We start from the raw sequence: 17,685 nt of genomic DNA, 5'->3' as shown, positions 1-17,685 counted from the left end.
ATCGAACGGTCATAGTTGTTACTTTGTTAATGGAAAGGAAGACTGCATCATTTGCTTATGACCAATTCTGAACGATGTATGGCTTTTTATAGTTATTCTTGGTTTGTTTGTTAGCTGTGCTTGTGGACACATTCAGGTTAAAGTTTGAGGAGCATCCTTTCTGCTAGTGTTTAATATCATGGCATGGGATTGCTGGTGATTGACTTTGCTTTGTGTTTTTACAGTATTGGTGTCTTGGAAAGTAGTTAATGTAAATGTTTAAAATTACTTTTTTCTTTTTGGGTGGGTGTGCTGACTACAGTGAAACCCGGTGACTTTGCTGCTTCTTTTCACATTGGGTGGGATTAGATGTCTTAACTTTGACTAGATTCACACAGTCCTGGGTTTCTTGTCCCATATTATAATTGAAGGTATGATAAACTGGAAGGGGCATGAACACCACATAATATGCAAGAACTTTTACATTCTGGTTCAGTATTTATTACATGTCTGGTACAACAGACCCCAGAGCAGGGTTTGTGGAAAAACTGACATGGGTAACTTTTGGGATGTTTAAGAAAAGCATGTCTGTTTTATGAATCCTATGTAAATGGAATGAATGAATACGTCGCAGTTTCTCTTTTTGTTTTGAGTACCAAATACCAGTATGGCAACATTTTCTCATGATTGTCATTTTAAATGTAAATAATCAACACAAAACATATATCGTATTCAAAGCGTAAAAAGTACACCTCATTAATTCAAGTAAACAAAAACAATAGTCATTGGGGTTTTTTCAGCAGAACTAACTTTCCGAGCAGTGAATGCTGTAGAGTTAACGGCTCATTCTTTTCCAAATCTAAGTAACATGCCTTGGTATTCACATCCATATACAATATGGAGGGCACAGCAATGGGTGTCCGTTCGTCTGGTCAGTGCGTGTGAGTAAAGAGGCGTCTTTAGTAGGTCTGGACTTCCTGCTGAGCCACCTCCAGCAGTATCTGGAGCTGCTTACTGCAGTAGTCTGGAGAATAGAGAGACAGTCCTGTCGGTGACTCACAACAGCCATAACTATCCCACACAACACCACCCTCACCTGACATTTCTGCTATCAGTAATTCAGTATGATGACAACATTATAGTGGCATGATAAGGATGTGACTCACTGAAGCTCTTTCTCCATCGGGCGGGCAGGCGTGAGCGGTGCACGGTCAGGTAGTAGACAGGGACTCCAGACAGGGTGAGAGCACAGCTGCCCCCTGTGTTCCAGGGGTCTGAGTACAGAGACAGCCCAACGATGAAGAAGCACACCACTGTGAAAGTGACTGCAATGGCCAGCGGCACCTAGTAGACATAGAATAGAATTATGAGCTGATCACAGGAATAAAACTAGGTAAACAGTCAAGAAACAGCCAACTAGTAAGTACCAAACAAGTAACATGAGTTAATTATAGTAGTCATAGCAACCTTGAAGGGTCTTGGGTGGAGGGGGAAGCGGTAGCGATGGATGAGCATCCCCATGGTCGCCATGGCAATGAAGAGCCACCGGGAGAAGGAGGCAAAGTTGATCAGCTGGAATATCTCTCCTCTGGCCACCATCACTACCACCAACGGATACTGCAGGAAGGACAACAAACATCTCAACTGGACCATGAAAGCAAAGCATAGACCTACCTCATCAACCCAATACAAATGTCTGTAAAGAGACTAATTGGGTTGGCAAGGTAGACTATGGGCAGTAGTAGTAGACTATACCAGCAGCAGAACAGCAGGCAGAGGCGTGTTTCTACGGATGTGGATCATTGAGAAGAGGACTGGCCAGTGTCCCTCCCTGGCCCCCACAAACAGCATCCTGCACCACGGACAGACAGACAGACGTCTCGTGAATAGAACCAGCCAAGCGTACATCAAGGTGTACGTTTCTGAATTACGAGAGTGCAGCATTATTACCTGGGTGCTCCAAAGAAGCCACCGTTCAGCGCCCCAAGACAGGACACAGCTACCAGTACAGGAATCACAGAGGCCAAGCCGTGAAGCGCACGATTGGCAAACGTCTGCGATAAACAGACAGCGTATATAAGGCTGACATGCAGTTCATTTCACATGCAGTTATTTTCCTTCTCTTGGATTTGACCATCTGATGCCATATTACTGACCACAGCCACAGCGTCAGACACAAGAAGCTCCTCTGCTGTCATCATGGTGTAATAGGCCACGTTGACAAGAACGTAGCACACAGTCACCGTCACCATGGAGAAGATGATTGCCAGTGGGATGTTTCTGACAAAATAGAGCAGACAAACAAAGACTTGAGGTTACTTGATTTTTTTGTGTGGAAATAATTGGTCAATCACATTGTTTTTTTTTATGTAAAATACCTATTTGGGTTAATGACCTCCTCTGACAAAATTCAGATAAAACCTGCAAAGAAAGTAAAAGATGTCAATTTATCAGTTAACAGTTCTTTATGGATAACACAACAATTGGTATATGATATGGGATTTTCTTGTGCACTGCTTACCATCCACCATAGGCATATAGACCAGAATAAAAGGCCAATGGTAGCTTATTCAGTGTTAATGTATCAATCTCAAACCCATTCTGAAAGTTCTCTGTCTGTCCTGGGGAGGGGAGAGATGAAAACGAGTTAGCAGGGTTTGATTGAATAGGGTCCTGGGTATATTGTGTACATCGTGTATCATGTTACTCTACCAAAACCACTACCCCACCTCTGGCTAATGCCATGATGCCAGGAACGATGATTAGGACCAGGGCAAACATCTTGATGAATGTCAGCGTGATCTGGGTGCGAGAGGCTAGGGTCACACTCCAGCAGTTTATCGCCACCACAAATGCTACAGGGAGAGGGGGAAGATAAACCTCGTTGAAATAGTATTCCATAGTAATCAAACAATTCACAAAGTCTTATCGATTGTATTTTATCACTCACTCACTCCAAGGATGCTGACCAGTTTAATCAGTGCTGTGGGAGGAGCACAAGGGCTGAAAAAGGGATCCACCACATAGCGTCCGAACGCCAGGGACACATAGGATGCTACAGCTGGCCTTTACAGTCCACATGGAGTACAGTAAAAGTATTAGAAAGTATAGTTTACTACAAGTTTGTCTCCTAAACTATTCTAAGAGTGTATGCAAAGAGACAGAGATACAGGCTGCTGACCTGATGAATAAAAACTCTGCCCAGAGACGCAGGAACGCAGGCAAGGGTCCTAATGTCTCCAGCAGATAGGTGTAGTGGCCCCCTGACTTTGTAAATGTGGTTCCCAGCTCAGCATAACACAAGGCCCCTGGACAAAGGAGAAAAACAGATGACACATCTCCCACATGGCATAGACGTCAGTTCAACAAAGTTTTGATTTACATTTGGTTGAGTGGTCAACTAACGTGAATTCAACGTGAATCACAAAAAAGATTCACCATGTCATTGGATTCAGGTGAAAAGTTGAGTGAAAAAAATACTAAATTCCCTTACGTTGATGACTTTTTTCAAATACAGTCAGTTTTCCACTTTGGCTCAACGCCATCACATTGAATTTGTTGGTTGAAATTATGTGGACTCAAGTTTTTGCTCAGTGGGCTGGGATATTTTATTTTGTATAACTATCTCTATACATTCAGGAAACATTTTTTTAAATATTCATTATTCAGTGCATATCACTAGTTATAGCTGTGCTTGTAACTGTGGTATAATAAAGTTAAACACTGGGGGTATACCTGGGAAAGGTCAGCCATACATCCACCCCATGCTTTCAGCCCATACTACCCTTTTGATCTGTTTATTTGGTCAGCCGTAGGCTATTACCCTATAAACAGCCTTAATGAATAGTACAGCTCTTAATTTGATCACTTGTTGCTTAGAATTTTGTTGCTTAGAATCTGTGCAGGAAATTCAAACTTGTAGTGTATTTCAGGTTTATAAAGGCTTCTAAAGTTTGTAATTTCCAATTAAATTTCCATTTCAGACTTGGTTTGCTCTAATGAAAAATGCATCAACCCCTACAAAAATGGCCATTAATTATAATGCACATAATAATTCACATTTCCTGTTGCAGGCTCATTTTCCTGCTGTAGCAAACTGGCTCAAATTAAGATCCTACATCTGTATATTAAACCATCAGTTTAATAGTAAACATTTGGACATCTGTGCAAGGACTCATATACTTGAATGATAAATGTTTTAAATTAAGTTAATGGTACAAATAATAGTGGAGGCATATATGACAATAACCTGTACAGGGAACTGTTGTCACGCTCGTTGAAATGAGTAGACGAAGGCGCAACGTGAATAGAGTTCCACATATTTTTTATAAACTGAAATTCACCAAAACAAAACAATAACGCATAAACGAAACATGACGCTACTGGTGTGCACTCAGGCAACTCAATGTAGACAAGCTCCCACGAAAACCAATGGGGAAATGGCTACCTAAATATGATCCCCAATCAGAGACAACGATAAACAGCTGCCTCTGATTGGGAACCATATCAGGCCACCATAGAAATACAAAAAACACCTAGATGACCACCCAAGTCACTATCACGCCCCAACCAACACAGAGAAAAAACAGCTTACTATGGTCAGGGCGTGACGGTACCCCCCCCAAAAGGTGCGGACTCCGACCGCAAAACCTGACTCAATAGGGGAGGGTCCGGGTGGGCATCTATGATGGGTGACACAGGGCGTCGGCTCCGGTGCGGGACGAAGTACCCACTCCGCTCGCAGATTACGTCTTCCTCCATGGCGGTTCTGGTGCGGGGATCATCACCGGAAGCTCCGGACCGTCTCAGGAGGTTCCCGGACCGTGGACCGTCTCAGGAGGTTCCCGGACCGTGGACCGTCTCAGGAGGTTCCCGGACCGTGGACCGTCTCAGGAGGTTCCCGGGCCGTCTCAGGAGGTTCCCGGGCCGTCTCAGGAGGTTCCCGGGCCGTCTCAGGAGGTTCCCGGACCGTCTCAGGAGGTTCCCGGACCGTGGAACTGTCGCCGGAAGCTCTGGACTGGGAACTGTCGCCGGAAGCTCTGGACTGGGAACTGTCGCCGGAAGCTCTGGACTGGGAACTGTCGCCGGAAGCTCTGGACTGTGGATGCGCACTGGAGGCCTGATGCGTGGGACCGGTACAGGTGGCACCGGGCTGATGACACGCACCTCAGGGCGAGTGCGGGGAAGAGGCACAGGACGTACTGGACTGTGGAGGCGCACTGGAGACCTGATGCGTGGGACCGGTACAGGTGGTACCGGGCTGATGACACGCACCTCAGGGCGAGTGCGGAGAGGAGGCACAGGACGTACTGGACTGTGGAGGCGCACTGGAGGTCTAAAGCGCAGAGCTGGCACAACCCTTCCCGACTGGATGCTCACTCCAGCCCGGCAAGTGCGGGACGCTAGCACAGAACGCACTGGGCTGTGAAGGCGCACTGGAGACCTGATGCGTGGGACCGGTACAGGTGGCACCAGGGCTGATGACACGCACCTCAGCACGCCCCCACTCTGCAGCGCTCTCAACGTCAGCACCTCTCTCGAGAATCTTGCGTCGAGCTCCTCACTCGACTCCCTGACTGGCTCTGGTTCACTCCTCGGCTCCGCCGACTGCTTCATGTGCCCCCCCAAAAGAAATTATTGGGGTTTCTGTGGCCTTCCTCCCCGAAGTCGTTGCTGTCCTCTCATGCTCCTAGGCGACTCCCGCCAAGGAAGTCGATCCTGTCCTGCCAGGATTTCCTCCCAAGTCCAGGATCCCTTCCCATCTAGGAACTCTTCCCAAGTCCAGGATACTTCCTCCTCCTGGGCACGCTGCTTGGTCCTTTGTTGGTGGGATCTTCGGTCACGCTCGTTGAAATGAGTAGACCAAGGCGCAGCGTGAATAGAGTTCCACATATTTTTTATAAACTGAAATTCACCAAAACAATAACGCATAAACGAAACGTGACGCTACTGGTGTGCACTCAGGCAACTCAATGTAGATAAGCTCCCACGAAAACCAATGGGGAAATGGCTACCTAAATATGATCCCCAATCAGAGACAACGATAAATAGCTGCCTCTGATTGGGAACCATATCAGGCCACCATAGAAATACAAAAAACACCTAGATGACCACCCAAGTCACTATCACGCCCCAACCAACACAGAGAAAAAACTGCTTACTATGGTCAGGGCGTGACAACTGTTATTATCTTAATTAAATAAGATAAGTCAGAGTTACTTTATACAGTTGAAGTCGGAAGTTTACATACACTTAGGTTGGAGTCATTAAAACTCATTTTTCAACCACTCCACAAATTTCTTGTTAACAAACTATAGTTTTGGCAAGTCGGTTAGGACATCTACTTTGTGTATGACACAAGTAATTCTTCCAACAATTGTTTACAGACAGATTATTTCACTTATAATTCACTGTATCACAATTCCAGTGGGTCAGAAGTTTACATACACTAAGTTGACTGTGCCTTTAAACAGCTTGGAAAATTCCAGAAAATGATGTCATGGCTTTAGAAGCTTCTGATAGGCTAATTGACATCATTTGAGTCAATTGGAGGTGAACCTGTGGATATATTTCAAGGCCTACCTTCAAACTCAGTGCCTCTTTGCTTGACATCATTGGAAAATCAAAAGAAATCAGCCAAGACGTCAGAAAAATTATTGTAGACCTCCACAAGTCTGGTTCATCCTTGGGAGCTATTTCCAAACATCTGAAGGTACCACGTTCATCTGTACAAACAATAGTACGCGAGTATAAACACCATGGGATCACGCAGCCGTCATACCGCTCAGGAAGGAAACGCGTTCTGTCTCCTAGAGGTGAGCATACTTTGGTGCGAAAAGTGCAAATCAATCCCAGAACAACAGCAAAGGACCTTGTGAAGATGCTGGAGGAAACAGGTACAAAAGTATCTATATCCACAGTAAAACGAGTCCTATATCAACATAACCTGAAAGGCCGCTCAGAAAGGAAGAAGCCACTGCTGCAAAACTGCCATAAAAATGCCAGACTACGGTTTGCAACTGCACATGGGGACAAAGATCGTACTTTTTGGAGAAATGTCCTCTGGTCTGATGAAACAAAAATAGAACTGTTTAGCCATAATGACCATCGTTATGTTTGGAGGAAAAAGGGGGAGGCTTGCAAGCCGAAGAACACCATCCCAACTGTGAAGCACAGTGGTGGCAGCATCATGTTGTGGGGGTGGTTTGCTGCAGGAGGGACTGGTGCATTTCACAAAATAGATTGCATCATTTTGTTGATATATTGAAGCAACATCTCAAGACATCAGTCAGGAAGTTAAAGCTTGGTCGCAAATGGGTCTTCCAAATGGACAATGACACCAATCATACTTCCAAAGTTGTGGCAAAATGGCTTAATAAGGACAACAAAGTCAAGGTACTGGAGTGGCCATCACAAAGCCCTGACCTCAATCCTATAGAAAATTTGTGAGCAGAACTGAAAAAGCGTGTGCGAGCAAGGAGGCCTACAAACCTGATTCAGTTACACCAGCTCTGTCAGGAGGAATGGGCCAAAATTCACCCAACTTATTGTGAGAATCTTGTGAAAGGCTACCCGAAACGTTTGACCCAAGTTAAACAATTTAAAGGCAATTCTACCAAATACTAATTGAGTGTATGTAAACTTCTGACCCACTGGGAATGTGATGAAAGAAATAAAAGTTGAAATAAATCCTCTCTACTATTATTCTGACATTTCACATTCTTAAAATAAAGTGGTGATCCTAACTGATCTAAGACAGCAATTTTTTTACGAGGATTCAATGTCAGGAATTGTGAAAAATTGAGTTTAAATGTATTTGGCTAAGGTGTATGTAAACTTTCAACTTCAACTGTAGGTGCAAAGGTTGATCGCATGTGCAAATACCAGAGGATTGTGGACCTTGGCCAGATCATTCAGCTAAGTGAATACATCCAGCACAGTTTACTGCCAAAGAAAATACAGCGAGTACTAGATTACACCTCTGAGGTAGCCTAAATTTCCATTAAGGGAGTGAATGTTGTATGCTGTCTGTGAATTAAAGGGACAGTGTTGTCAAATGCATGATTTACCTGTGTTTTATATATATTTCCACACTATGAGGTTGGAATAATACTGTGAAAATTATGATAATACACTTTTAATGTAAGAGCTGTTTGAAAAGACTGCCTGATATTTCAGCTTGTTTTGCCCTGCCTTGCTACATCACCAGGCAATGTAAGTTAATAGACCAATAACAATAATATACCTCTCTGCCAATAACAGCTAGTTTTCAGATTACATATCCCTCCCATTAGGCTCCTCCAATTAGGCTCCTCATTCAGACCTTTCCCATACAGTCCTAGCAAAATTCTTGCGAGATAAATTGCTTTTTGCTAAGAAGCTATTTTTGTATCTTTTTAACCATTTTAATTGAAAGAAATCACAGTAAGGTGCTTAATTGTTACCCAGAAATGTTTTAATATTAAGATAAAAATGGCTGCATTGGACCTTAACAATACTGAATCCGCCTGATGTGAATATCTAATAAAAAAAATTCAAAACAGATATTGTGTTAGCAACTACCACTCTCAAACATCACAATTATGCTCCTCTTGCTCTCATAGGTACACTACCTCTTTTAAAATGACAGTTGGTGCTTACCGAAGGTCGAGAGAACCCCACACAGGGCCCAAACCACCAGTGACAGGCCCACACTACCACTGTTCATCAGAACCCCTTTTGGTGCAATGAAGATGCCGCTGCCCACCACGGTACCGATGATGAAGGAGATAGCCGGAAGCAGACCTATTGTCCTCCTCAGGTGGATCACTTCATCTTCTTTCTTCTCCTTCACCTCATCCCCCTCTTCCTTCGACTGAATTCCATCTATGCCCATGCCTCTGCAGCCTTGAAGGTGTGAACACACACCTTGTTTAGATATCCAGCCTTACACCAACAAGTTCCAGTGAATAAATCAAATACCAAAAATTACTTTTAAACAGCAAAAATCCTTTCACATTCCAGTTTAAAGAAAACACAGAAGTAGTCCATTTAAGTGAACAATAAAGTATTCTCTCTTTATGAACACAAAAGTATGGTCAATCCCTTTATGGATAAACTATAACATTCATATATCTCTCTTCTTATACTGAAACTGCTTGTATTTATCCAATGAAGATTGCTGTATGTAGAGGACTAGCATAGAAGACGAGACAAGCCGAGTGGAGCTGTATGAGCTGAACGGGTAGACGAGTATAACCCTCACACTTGCACAAGGCCATCTCCCCTGAACTTGTTTTTTACCCCCTCATTGGCTCTTGCAAATCAGCACAATCAGTAACCATTGAAACTCACCAATCCTGCACAAGCAGGAAACAAAGCAAGTAGTCTTGCTTTAAACACAGAATACCATGGGGAGAGAACCCAAACACCCCTTGTAGAGGCAGCTGTACAGATAACAGGAGGGTCACTTTCAACAACAACTTCACAACAGAGAAAGTATACGTGCTATAGGAGCAGATGGCCTTATTGATGTTCTCACTATTATCCACAAAATATCAGTAGAATTCATTCATAACCAAATCATAACCAAATAACATCCAATATGACACAAATGTCAACACTAAAATGGGGTTGAATGCAACATCAAATAATTGGCATGTCAATTCTGTCTCTCTGCACACACGCCTGATGAATAAAACCAAGGTAATGTAGTTTGTCCATGTGTGTGAACTGTGAAGTATTTTTGTCATTAGCAAGGAAACTTCAGCGTGAGATCACATGTGAGGGATCCAAAAGAAAACTGTGAAAAAATTTATCTGGCCTCTCTTTTCTTAACGCTTGTGAGACTGTGGCTGTCCATTTCAGTTAATCCGTCGCTTGTTAACAGCAGTTAACAGCGTTATAGCTGCTTTATTTTCATTTGACATGTTTAGTTGTAATTGCATGTCTTGACAATGGGTGTCAGCATTTCCGGGAAACTAAGGATCATATTCACAATAACTTATCTGACATTTCACCACTCTACACCATCACATTATGCGGCTTGAATAATACAGAAAGGGAAAGTATGGCATTTATTTGTCTTATTTTCATGTTTATTCAGCTGAAAATTGTGAGGATGTTTTGGAGAGATCCCTACTGCTATGAAAAAGAAGTATTTCAAATTGCTGCAGGTCCAACATCAAACATCACGTCTAATATTTAGAACCATCTAAATCGGTCTCTCAACAGAAAATGGAGTTAATGAAAGTCCCTTAACACCCAAACCTTACTTTGCACAGTATAGTCAGCTCATGGCATAGAGTTATTTTGAGTTCTACAACTTCATCACTTTCTGTCCTTGTCTTACAAAAACAGTGATGCAAATGTATTTGCAAATGCTCTGTTGTTCCAGATATCCCACAAATCAATTATCATATTCTGTGGTTATATTTATTAATTAATTAATACTTTAATGTCGCATAGAGAAATCTGCTTGGCCACATTAATTTTTCTTTGAATTGCAAGCATATTTTGGGGGGATGTCAAAAGAGGTCCCAAACGATCAACTGGAACCCCATCCGGCACGCCGGGCGAGCTAAAGCTAAATCGAGCGCACCTGGAGGGTTACGTATAAATAAGAACGCAAGTGATTGGCTGCCTTGTGTTCATGAGTAATCTCCGAATATGATTGGTGGTGAGTGCGGAAGCCAAATAATAGCATGTATATTGCCTCAGAATGTAAACAAATTTGTACAAGGCAGGTACCACCAGCACATAATTTACGGCACGTTTAACATATTGCTAAAAACATTACTAATGTTTGGTTGACTGTTGGTGATTCGTCTTACAATTTATTGGCACAAACAACTAAAATAGACATAACGTTAGCTACCTACAGTGCAATGATGAGCAACTCGTCCACCTCAATGGCTCACACTCTCAGCTTCGGATCTGTCCGTCAAAGCCCCCCGTTGAGTTCAAATTTTGCACTGACACATGGACTGTTGGACTCAGCTGCCGAGCAGTTAATGGTTCAGAAGGATTTCCAAGCTGCTTTTGACACATGTGAGAGAGGTCTGGTGAGCCTTTTAAACGCGGAGCAAGAGGACAGTAGGTGGGTATTAGTATTTAGAATTTGCTCTGCTTTCATGACATGGTCCTTGTTGCATTGCATTATTGGACTAAACCGTTGTCCATCTGACTTTCAGGTATGGGGAGTTGAAGGCTGCACTCTGCATTGTGGGGATTCAAGCATTGGCTGAACTCAATCAGTGGCCTGGTGTACTGGCATGGATTCTGCAGCATTATGAGTGCCCTGAGAAAATATCTGCAAAAATAATGCAGATGTGGTGAGGAAAATGTAACATGGTTAATTTTCAGGCTAATTTCTTCCATTATAACAGTTTTATACACTGCAGACACTGCACATTGATTTATGTTTTCAATTGGCATGTAAATATGTAACCCCAATTCACCCTGCAGTCATGTTTTTCTCCATGTCCCTCTTCTTTTTTTGTAGCATACTCCTCTACACCAAAGTGGGTGAGCAAGCTATGATGCAGGAGGCAGGCAATGTTTGGCTGTGCTGCCCATCCAATGGGAGATTGGTAGGATTTGGGACTGTAGCAGAGCTTTATTTACTGCATATTCTAGTGCCTTTAGGTCATATGACAGAGGCACGGGAGTTGGTTTTTGGTGAGGTGGGAGGTATTGCATTCACAGAGGACCAGAAACAAACAGCACTGGATATCGTGGAGAATAAAGAGAACCTCAGCCAAGAACAACCTCCAAGCCCTAATCCCAACCCCAGTCCTGTGGTGGTGGTTGCTGGACTTAACACACCTCAAGGTGCATCTCACTTACAATTGCATTAACCATTTGTATTGAATTTAATGCTGCCAGACAGTGTGACTGGCTGTGTTTGTGCTTTGTAGGTGCTGGGATTCAGAAACTTGAGGCCTTGCTTAGGCTTTTGAACAGAGGACTATCAGTAGCCAGTGGTGGGTTATTCCGTCTTCGGAGAGTCTTTCTGGCTGCGGTCCTTCTCTACATGCTTTTTGTCCGAATGGATCCAGGTACAAAATAAATAACGTTGTACGCCTATTATTCAATCATTGAAAGAAACTGTCAACATCCAAATAATGTGGTTGCTTTAGTTAATACTAGTCTAGCACTTAGCATACAGCTTTTGTCTAACTTTTGATTGCACCCAACCTACCTACTGTATTTAAACACATAAGAGACTAGATATCAGCACAAAGAGCAGAAATGTTATGATGATTCTTGGATATGGTTTCTCCACAGCTCATCCCTCATCTTTCCCCTGGATCTCACAGATGCTGCAGATGCTGAAGCAGATGTGGGATGCAATGTTTGCCCCTTACTATCAAGCCAGAGCTCAGAGCTAAGAACTGTAAAACCATACAGCCTGGTGCTGGGACATTATGGTTTAAATTTGACTGAGAAACAAGAGCTCACCATTGACCCTCACCATGTAAATATGAATTAGTGACTGAGATAAAGAGAGAAATTAGGGGGGCTTTTGTTGGCAACAACAACATTTATACCTGTGAAGGCTAAATGTGAACAGCATGGATACCTGTGAAGGCAGAATGTGATAGTAATAGTCAGAATTAATTTCCCTGGTGTTGCAGATTCAGTTGCTCCCATATACAGTGGGGAGAACAAGTATTTGATACACTGCCGATTTTGCAGGTTTTCCTACTTACAAAGCATGTAGAGGTCTGTAATTTTTATCATAGGTACACTTCAACTATGAGAGACGGAATCTAAAACAAAAATCCAGAAAATCACATTGTATGATTTTTAAGTAATTAATTTGCATTTTATTGCATGACATAAGTATTTGATACATCAGAAAAGCAGAACTTAATATTTGGTACAGAAACCTTTGTTTGCAATTACAGAGATCATACGTTTCCTGTAGTTCTTGACTAGGTTTGCACACACTGCAGCAGGGATTTTGGCCCACTCCTCCCTACAGATCTTCTCCAGATCCTTCAGGTTTCGGGGCTGTCGCTGGGCAATACGGACTTTCAGCTCCCTCCAAAGATTTTCTATTGGGTTCAGGTCTGGAGACTGGCTAGGCCACTCCAGGACCTTGAGATGCTTCTTACGGAGCCACTCCTTAGTTGCCATGGCTGTGTGCTTCGTGTCGTTGTCATGCTGGAAGACCCAGCCGCAACCCATCTTCAATGCTCTTACTGAGGGAAGGAGGTTGTTGGCCAAGATCTCGCGATACATGGCCCCATCCATCCTCCCCTCAATACGGTGCAGTCGTCCTGTCCCCTTTGCAGAAAAGCATCCCCAAAGAATGATGTTTCCACCTCCATGCTTCACGGTTGGGATGGTGTTCTTGGGGTTGTACTCATACTTCTTCTTCCTCCAAACACGGCGAGTGGAGTTAGACCAAAAAGCTCTATTTTTGTCTCATCAGACCACATGACCTTCTCCCATTCCTCCTCTGGATCATCCAGATGGTCATTGGCAAACTTCAGACGGGCCTGGACATGCACTGGCTTAAGCAGGGGGACCTTGCGTGCGCTGCAGGATTTTAATCCATGACAGCGTAGTGTGTTACTAATGGTTTTCTTTGAGACTGTGGTCCCAGCTCTCTTCAGGTCATTGACCAGGTCCTGCCGTGTAGTTCTGGGCTGATCCCTCACCTTCCTCATGATCATTGATGCCCCACGAGGTGAAATCTTGCATGGAGCCCCAGACCGAGGGTGATTGACCGTCATCTTGAACTTCTTCCATTTTCTAATAATTGCGCCAACAGTTGTTTCCTTCTCACCAAGCTGCTTGCCTATTGTCCTGTAGCCCATCCCAGCCTTGTGCAGGTCTACAATTTTATCCCTGATGTCCTTACACAGCTCTCTGGTCTTGGCCATTGTGGAGAGGTTGGAATCTGTTTGATTGAGTGTGTGGACAGGTGTCTTTTATACAGGTAACGAGTTCAAACAGGTGCAGTTAATACAGGTAATGAGTGGAGAACAGGAGGGCTTCTTAAAGAAAAACTAACAGGTCTGTGAGAGCCGGAATTCTTACTGGTTGGTAGGTGATCAAATACTTATGTCATGCAATAAAATGCAAATTCATTATTTAAAAATCATACAATGTGATTTTCTGGATTTTTGTTTTAGATTCCGTCTCTCACAGTTGAAGTGTACCTATGATAAAAATGACAGACCTCTACATGCTTTGTAAGTAGGAAAACCTGCAAAATCGGCAGTGTATCAAATACTTGTTCTCCCCACTGTAGGTGTGTGTGCGAGCGAGCCAGATAGTGTGTGTGGTGACACATTTTGTGTTGATATGAATTTCCCAATCCAAATCAACTGCTGTAAGTAAGCTAATTGTAATCAGATGCATGTCAGACATATTATAACTTTTACATGACAGTGAAAGATTTTTAATTGGTAAAATGATAATTCTCTCATTATGAATTACTCCAGTATCTTTCAATAGGGTCTGGCTCCAGCAGATACCTTCTCAGGACACAGATGCTGTGAGGTATACGGGATCAGACTGGTTGAATGCTGCCAGAGAGGATGGCGCATGTATTAGCGCGCTAGTGTGTATTAGATAGCTAGTGTGTACTAGGTTTACTAGCTAGCTAGTGTGTACTAGGTTTACTAGCTAGCTAGTGTGTACTAGGTTTACTAGCTAGTAGTGTGTGCTAGCTAGCTAGCTAGTGTATACTAGATAGTAGTGGGAGCTATACGTAGGTATACCCACTTTTGTTCAGTGGGCATTACGTATTAATTCTTAATCCCCACTGATGCATATCCAAGTTATACGCCATATCAATTATGTAGTACAATAGCGACATCATGCACAAAGTAGCCTACATAATCGCAAAGCATGTGAAATATATTCACATGCGCAGCACACACATAGCTCATTTCTGCAGAATATCAGGCAGCAACCACGCTCAATTGGTTTTCGCATTGGAGCAGCTCACAGAATTGAACGACATCAGTAGCTGGTATTGTAGGAAAGAGGTTTCAACTTTTATCTACCAGGAACTAAGGAAACAATGGAACCAGGTATTGAAAAAGTTTGGTCCGAAGTCTTGGTTGAATCTTTGTAATGCACAGTTCAGTCATCAAGCGCTGTTTGAATGAACAATTGTATAGGCTTCACCAAAAAAACCTTGGTAAAGGGTTACCTGGCAGAATGAAATCATGATGATTTGTATCAATCGGGAGGGCATTTGTTTTGCAAACTCTGCCATGTAGGCCTACATTGTACAGTACAAACACACGGCTAGACAAATGGTCACTTGATAGGTGAGCAATTCAATTAAAAGGCAACTACACCCTCCAAATATTTATATTTTTCCCAGACCAGAAAAATGGTCTCCTGATGTGTTTTAAGCATTGTTGTGGACTTAGTTGTTTTTCTATTAAAAAGTGTGATTTTGAGTGAAAACCAGAAAAAAATATAGTAAAACAGAAGAGAAAAAACTTTAGGAAAACAGCATTTTTCACACAGGGTGCCTTTTCCTTCACCGGCAAGCCTTTTTGGATTTTTGGGGGGCAAAATTAGAGTATACCCACTTCTCCAAGCACCACTGCACCACTGCTAGACAGGGTTTCCAGTTAGCCTGTAATAGCTGTTTTTTAATATATATATATTTTTATTTTTGCAGATTAAGTCAAATTGCCACCTGACAATTGTCCGGGAGAAGGAAAAAATCCCATTGCGAAATAATGCTTTTTAGCCTATTCATTGATGGAAATACCATTTGATGGAAATACATTTGACCAGTCATGCTTATTGGTCTATGTCTTAATTTGCATAATTTTGTGGAATTAAATTGGTATGTGTGTATTATATTCCTTATGTATCTTATTTATCACATGCACAGCATACAGATACAGGGCCTTTTAGCAGAAAATGTGTCAGGCAGCTCTTTTATAAGCCCAATCAATGAGCAACAATTCTAAATGCAATCCTGTGTTAATAGTTTTTTTGGCCTCCCGAGTGGCGCAGCGGTTTAATGCACTGCATCGCAGTGCTTGAGGCGTCACTACAGACCCGGGTTTGATCCCAGACTGTGTCACAGCCGGCCGTGACCGGGAGACCCATGAGACAGCGCACAATTGGCCCAGCGTCGTCTGGGTTAGGGGAGGGTTTGGCCGGCCGGGATTACCTTGTCCCATCGTGCTCTAGCGACTCTTTGTGGCGGGACCGGGCGCCTGCAAGCTGACTTCAGTTGCTAGCTGGACTGTGCTTCCTCAGACGTATTGGTGCGGCTGGCTTCTGGGTTAAGCAAGCAGTGGGTCAAGAAGCAGTGCGGCTTGGCAGGGTCGTGTTTCGGAGGACGCATGGCTTTCGACCTTCACCTCTCCGAGTCTGTAGGGGTGCTGCAGAAATGGGAGAAGACTGTAACTACCAATTGGATGTAATTGGCCATGATAAAAATAGCAAATATTTGAATTTCTCAACTGGTAATTGAAGCATGCTTCCCATTTGCACAGAAGGCAGGCTTCATCACTTTGCAGTGAGCTGGAGGAAGTATGCATTTTGAAAACATATTGCTACTTTATTGTTTGAAACCTGAAGGTTTTACTACATACAGTATTATCAGTACATGTCTTGGGCCGGAGCTGTCCGGAACCCACCCACTTGTGAGCCAGGCCCAGCCAATCAGAATGAGTTTTTCCCCACAAAAGGGTTTTATTACAGACAGAAATACACCTCAGTTTCATCATCTGTCCAGGTCTCAGACAATCCCGCAGGTGAAGAAGCCGGATGTGGAGGTCCTGGGATGGTTTGGTTACTTGTGGTCTGTGGTTGTGAGGCCGGTTGGACGTAATGCCAAATTCTCTAAAATGACTTTGGTCGAGAAATTAGCATTACATTCTCTGGCAACAGCTCTGTTGGACATTCCTGCATTCCCGCACCCTCAAAACTTGAGACATCTGTTACATTGTGTTGTGTGACAAAACTGCACATTTTAGAATAGCCTTTTATTGTCCCCAGCACAAGGTGCACCTGTGTAATGATCATGCTGTTTATTTCAGCTCATGAAACATGGGACCAACACTTTACATGTTGTGTTTCTATTTGTGTTTAGTATACATATCAGTCATTATCAGAGTGACGTTCAGTGCATGTCTGTGGTGCTGTGTGTGTGCCAGTGCGAGTGGGCCATTGCTCAAGTAGAGAGAGCGCAACATTTCAGCAGCAGGTGTATAAAATAATAAGACAGACTAACTAGATCAACAATTCAAAACATAACTTGTAGCAGTTATCTCGCGAGTTAACTATAGCTAACTATGCATACGTTTTGTTGTTCCTTTCCACCAGCACTGTAGAGCCTAAACAAATCTGCACTATTGGAAAGCTGGGATTCTCAAATTAAAATGAATTTCCCTCTATTAAACAGTAGCCATGTAATTGCAACAACGTAAAAAATATTCTAAGAATAGCCTGATTGGCAAATAATTTGCAGTGTGTAGATCTCCCGCAAAACATGAATATTTTAGCCTTATATATAAATATGTTTAGTTAGATACCTTGCTTTTGAAGTAGCCAACCTTATCCATTTGATCTCTGATTCATTGAATGAGTGAATCATTTTATAAAGACAAAAGTATAAAAAAATGTTTGGGAACCACTGGTCTAATGGACAGACTTGGAAAAAGACAGCTCCTGCACTTAAGGCATAAGGCTATGGGAAGCAGCTTTCCCTAAGTAAATTGAATAAAATTG

The 17,685-nt window shown here is 42.9% G+C and overlaps 1 protein-coding gene and 1 pseudogene across 3 annotated transcripts; one reads left to right on the top strand and one right to left on the bottom strand.

The window, feature by feature from the left end:
* Positions 1 to 129: 129 nt before the first annotated feature.
* On the bottom strand, positions 130 to 9,202 carry LOC139533895 (cystine/glutamate transporter-like; annotated as a pseudogene).
* A 1,422-nt stretch (positions 9,203 to 10,624) lies between these two features.
* pex26 (peroxisomal biogenesis factor 26) lies at positions 10,625 to 15,803 on the top strand. Of its 3 annotated transcripts, XR_011666882.1 has the most exons (6): positions 10,625 to 11,056; positions 11,151 to 11,291; positions 11,462 to 11,790; positions 11,877 to 12,017; positions 12,279 to 14,565; positions 14,620 to 15,803. XR_011666882.1 is itself a non-coding variant. In XM_071332393.1 (5 exons), the coding sequence occupies exons 1-5, from the start codon at positions 10,845 to 10,847 to the stop codon at positions 12,449 to 12,451; spliced, it is 996 nt and encodes a 331-aa protein (XP_071188494.1). In that variant the 5' UTR covers positions 10,625 to 10,844; the 3' UTR covers positions 12,452 to 15,803. The 3 variants fall into 3 exon arrangements, 2 of the variants coding, with proteins under 2 accessions (XP_071188494.1, XP_071188495.1); XM_071332393.1 differs by having other exon boundaries at positions 12,279 to 15,803; XM_071332394.1 differs by having other exon boundaries at positions 12,247 to 15,803.
* The last annotated feature ends 1,882 nt before the right edge of the window (positions 15,804 to 17,685 follow it).

Source organism: Salvelinus alpinus, chromosome 11, assembly GCF_045679555.1.
Source record: "Salvelinus alpinus chromosome 11, SLU_Salpinus.1, whole genome shotgun sequence".
NCBI lineage: Eukaryota > Metazoa > Chordata > Actinopteri > Salmoniformes > Salmonidae > Salvelinus > Salvelinus alpinus.
This window is presented reverse-complemented; position numbering and strand designations above follow the sequence as displayed.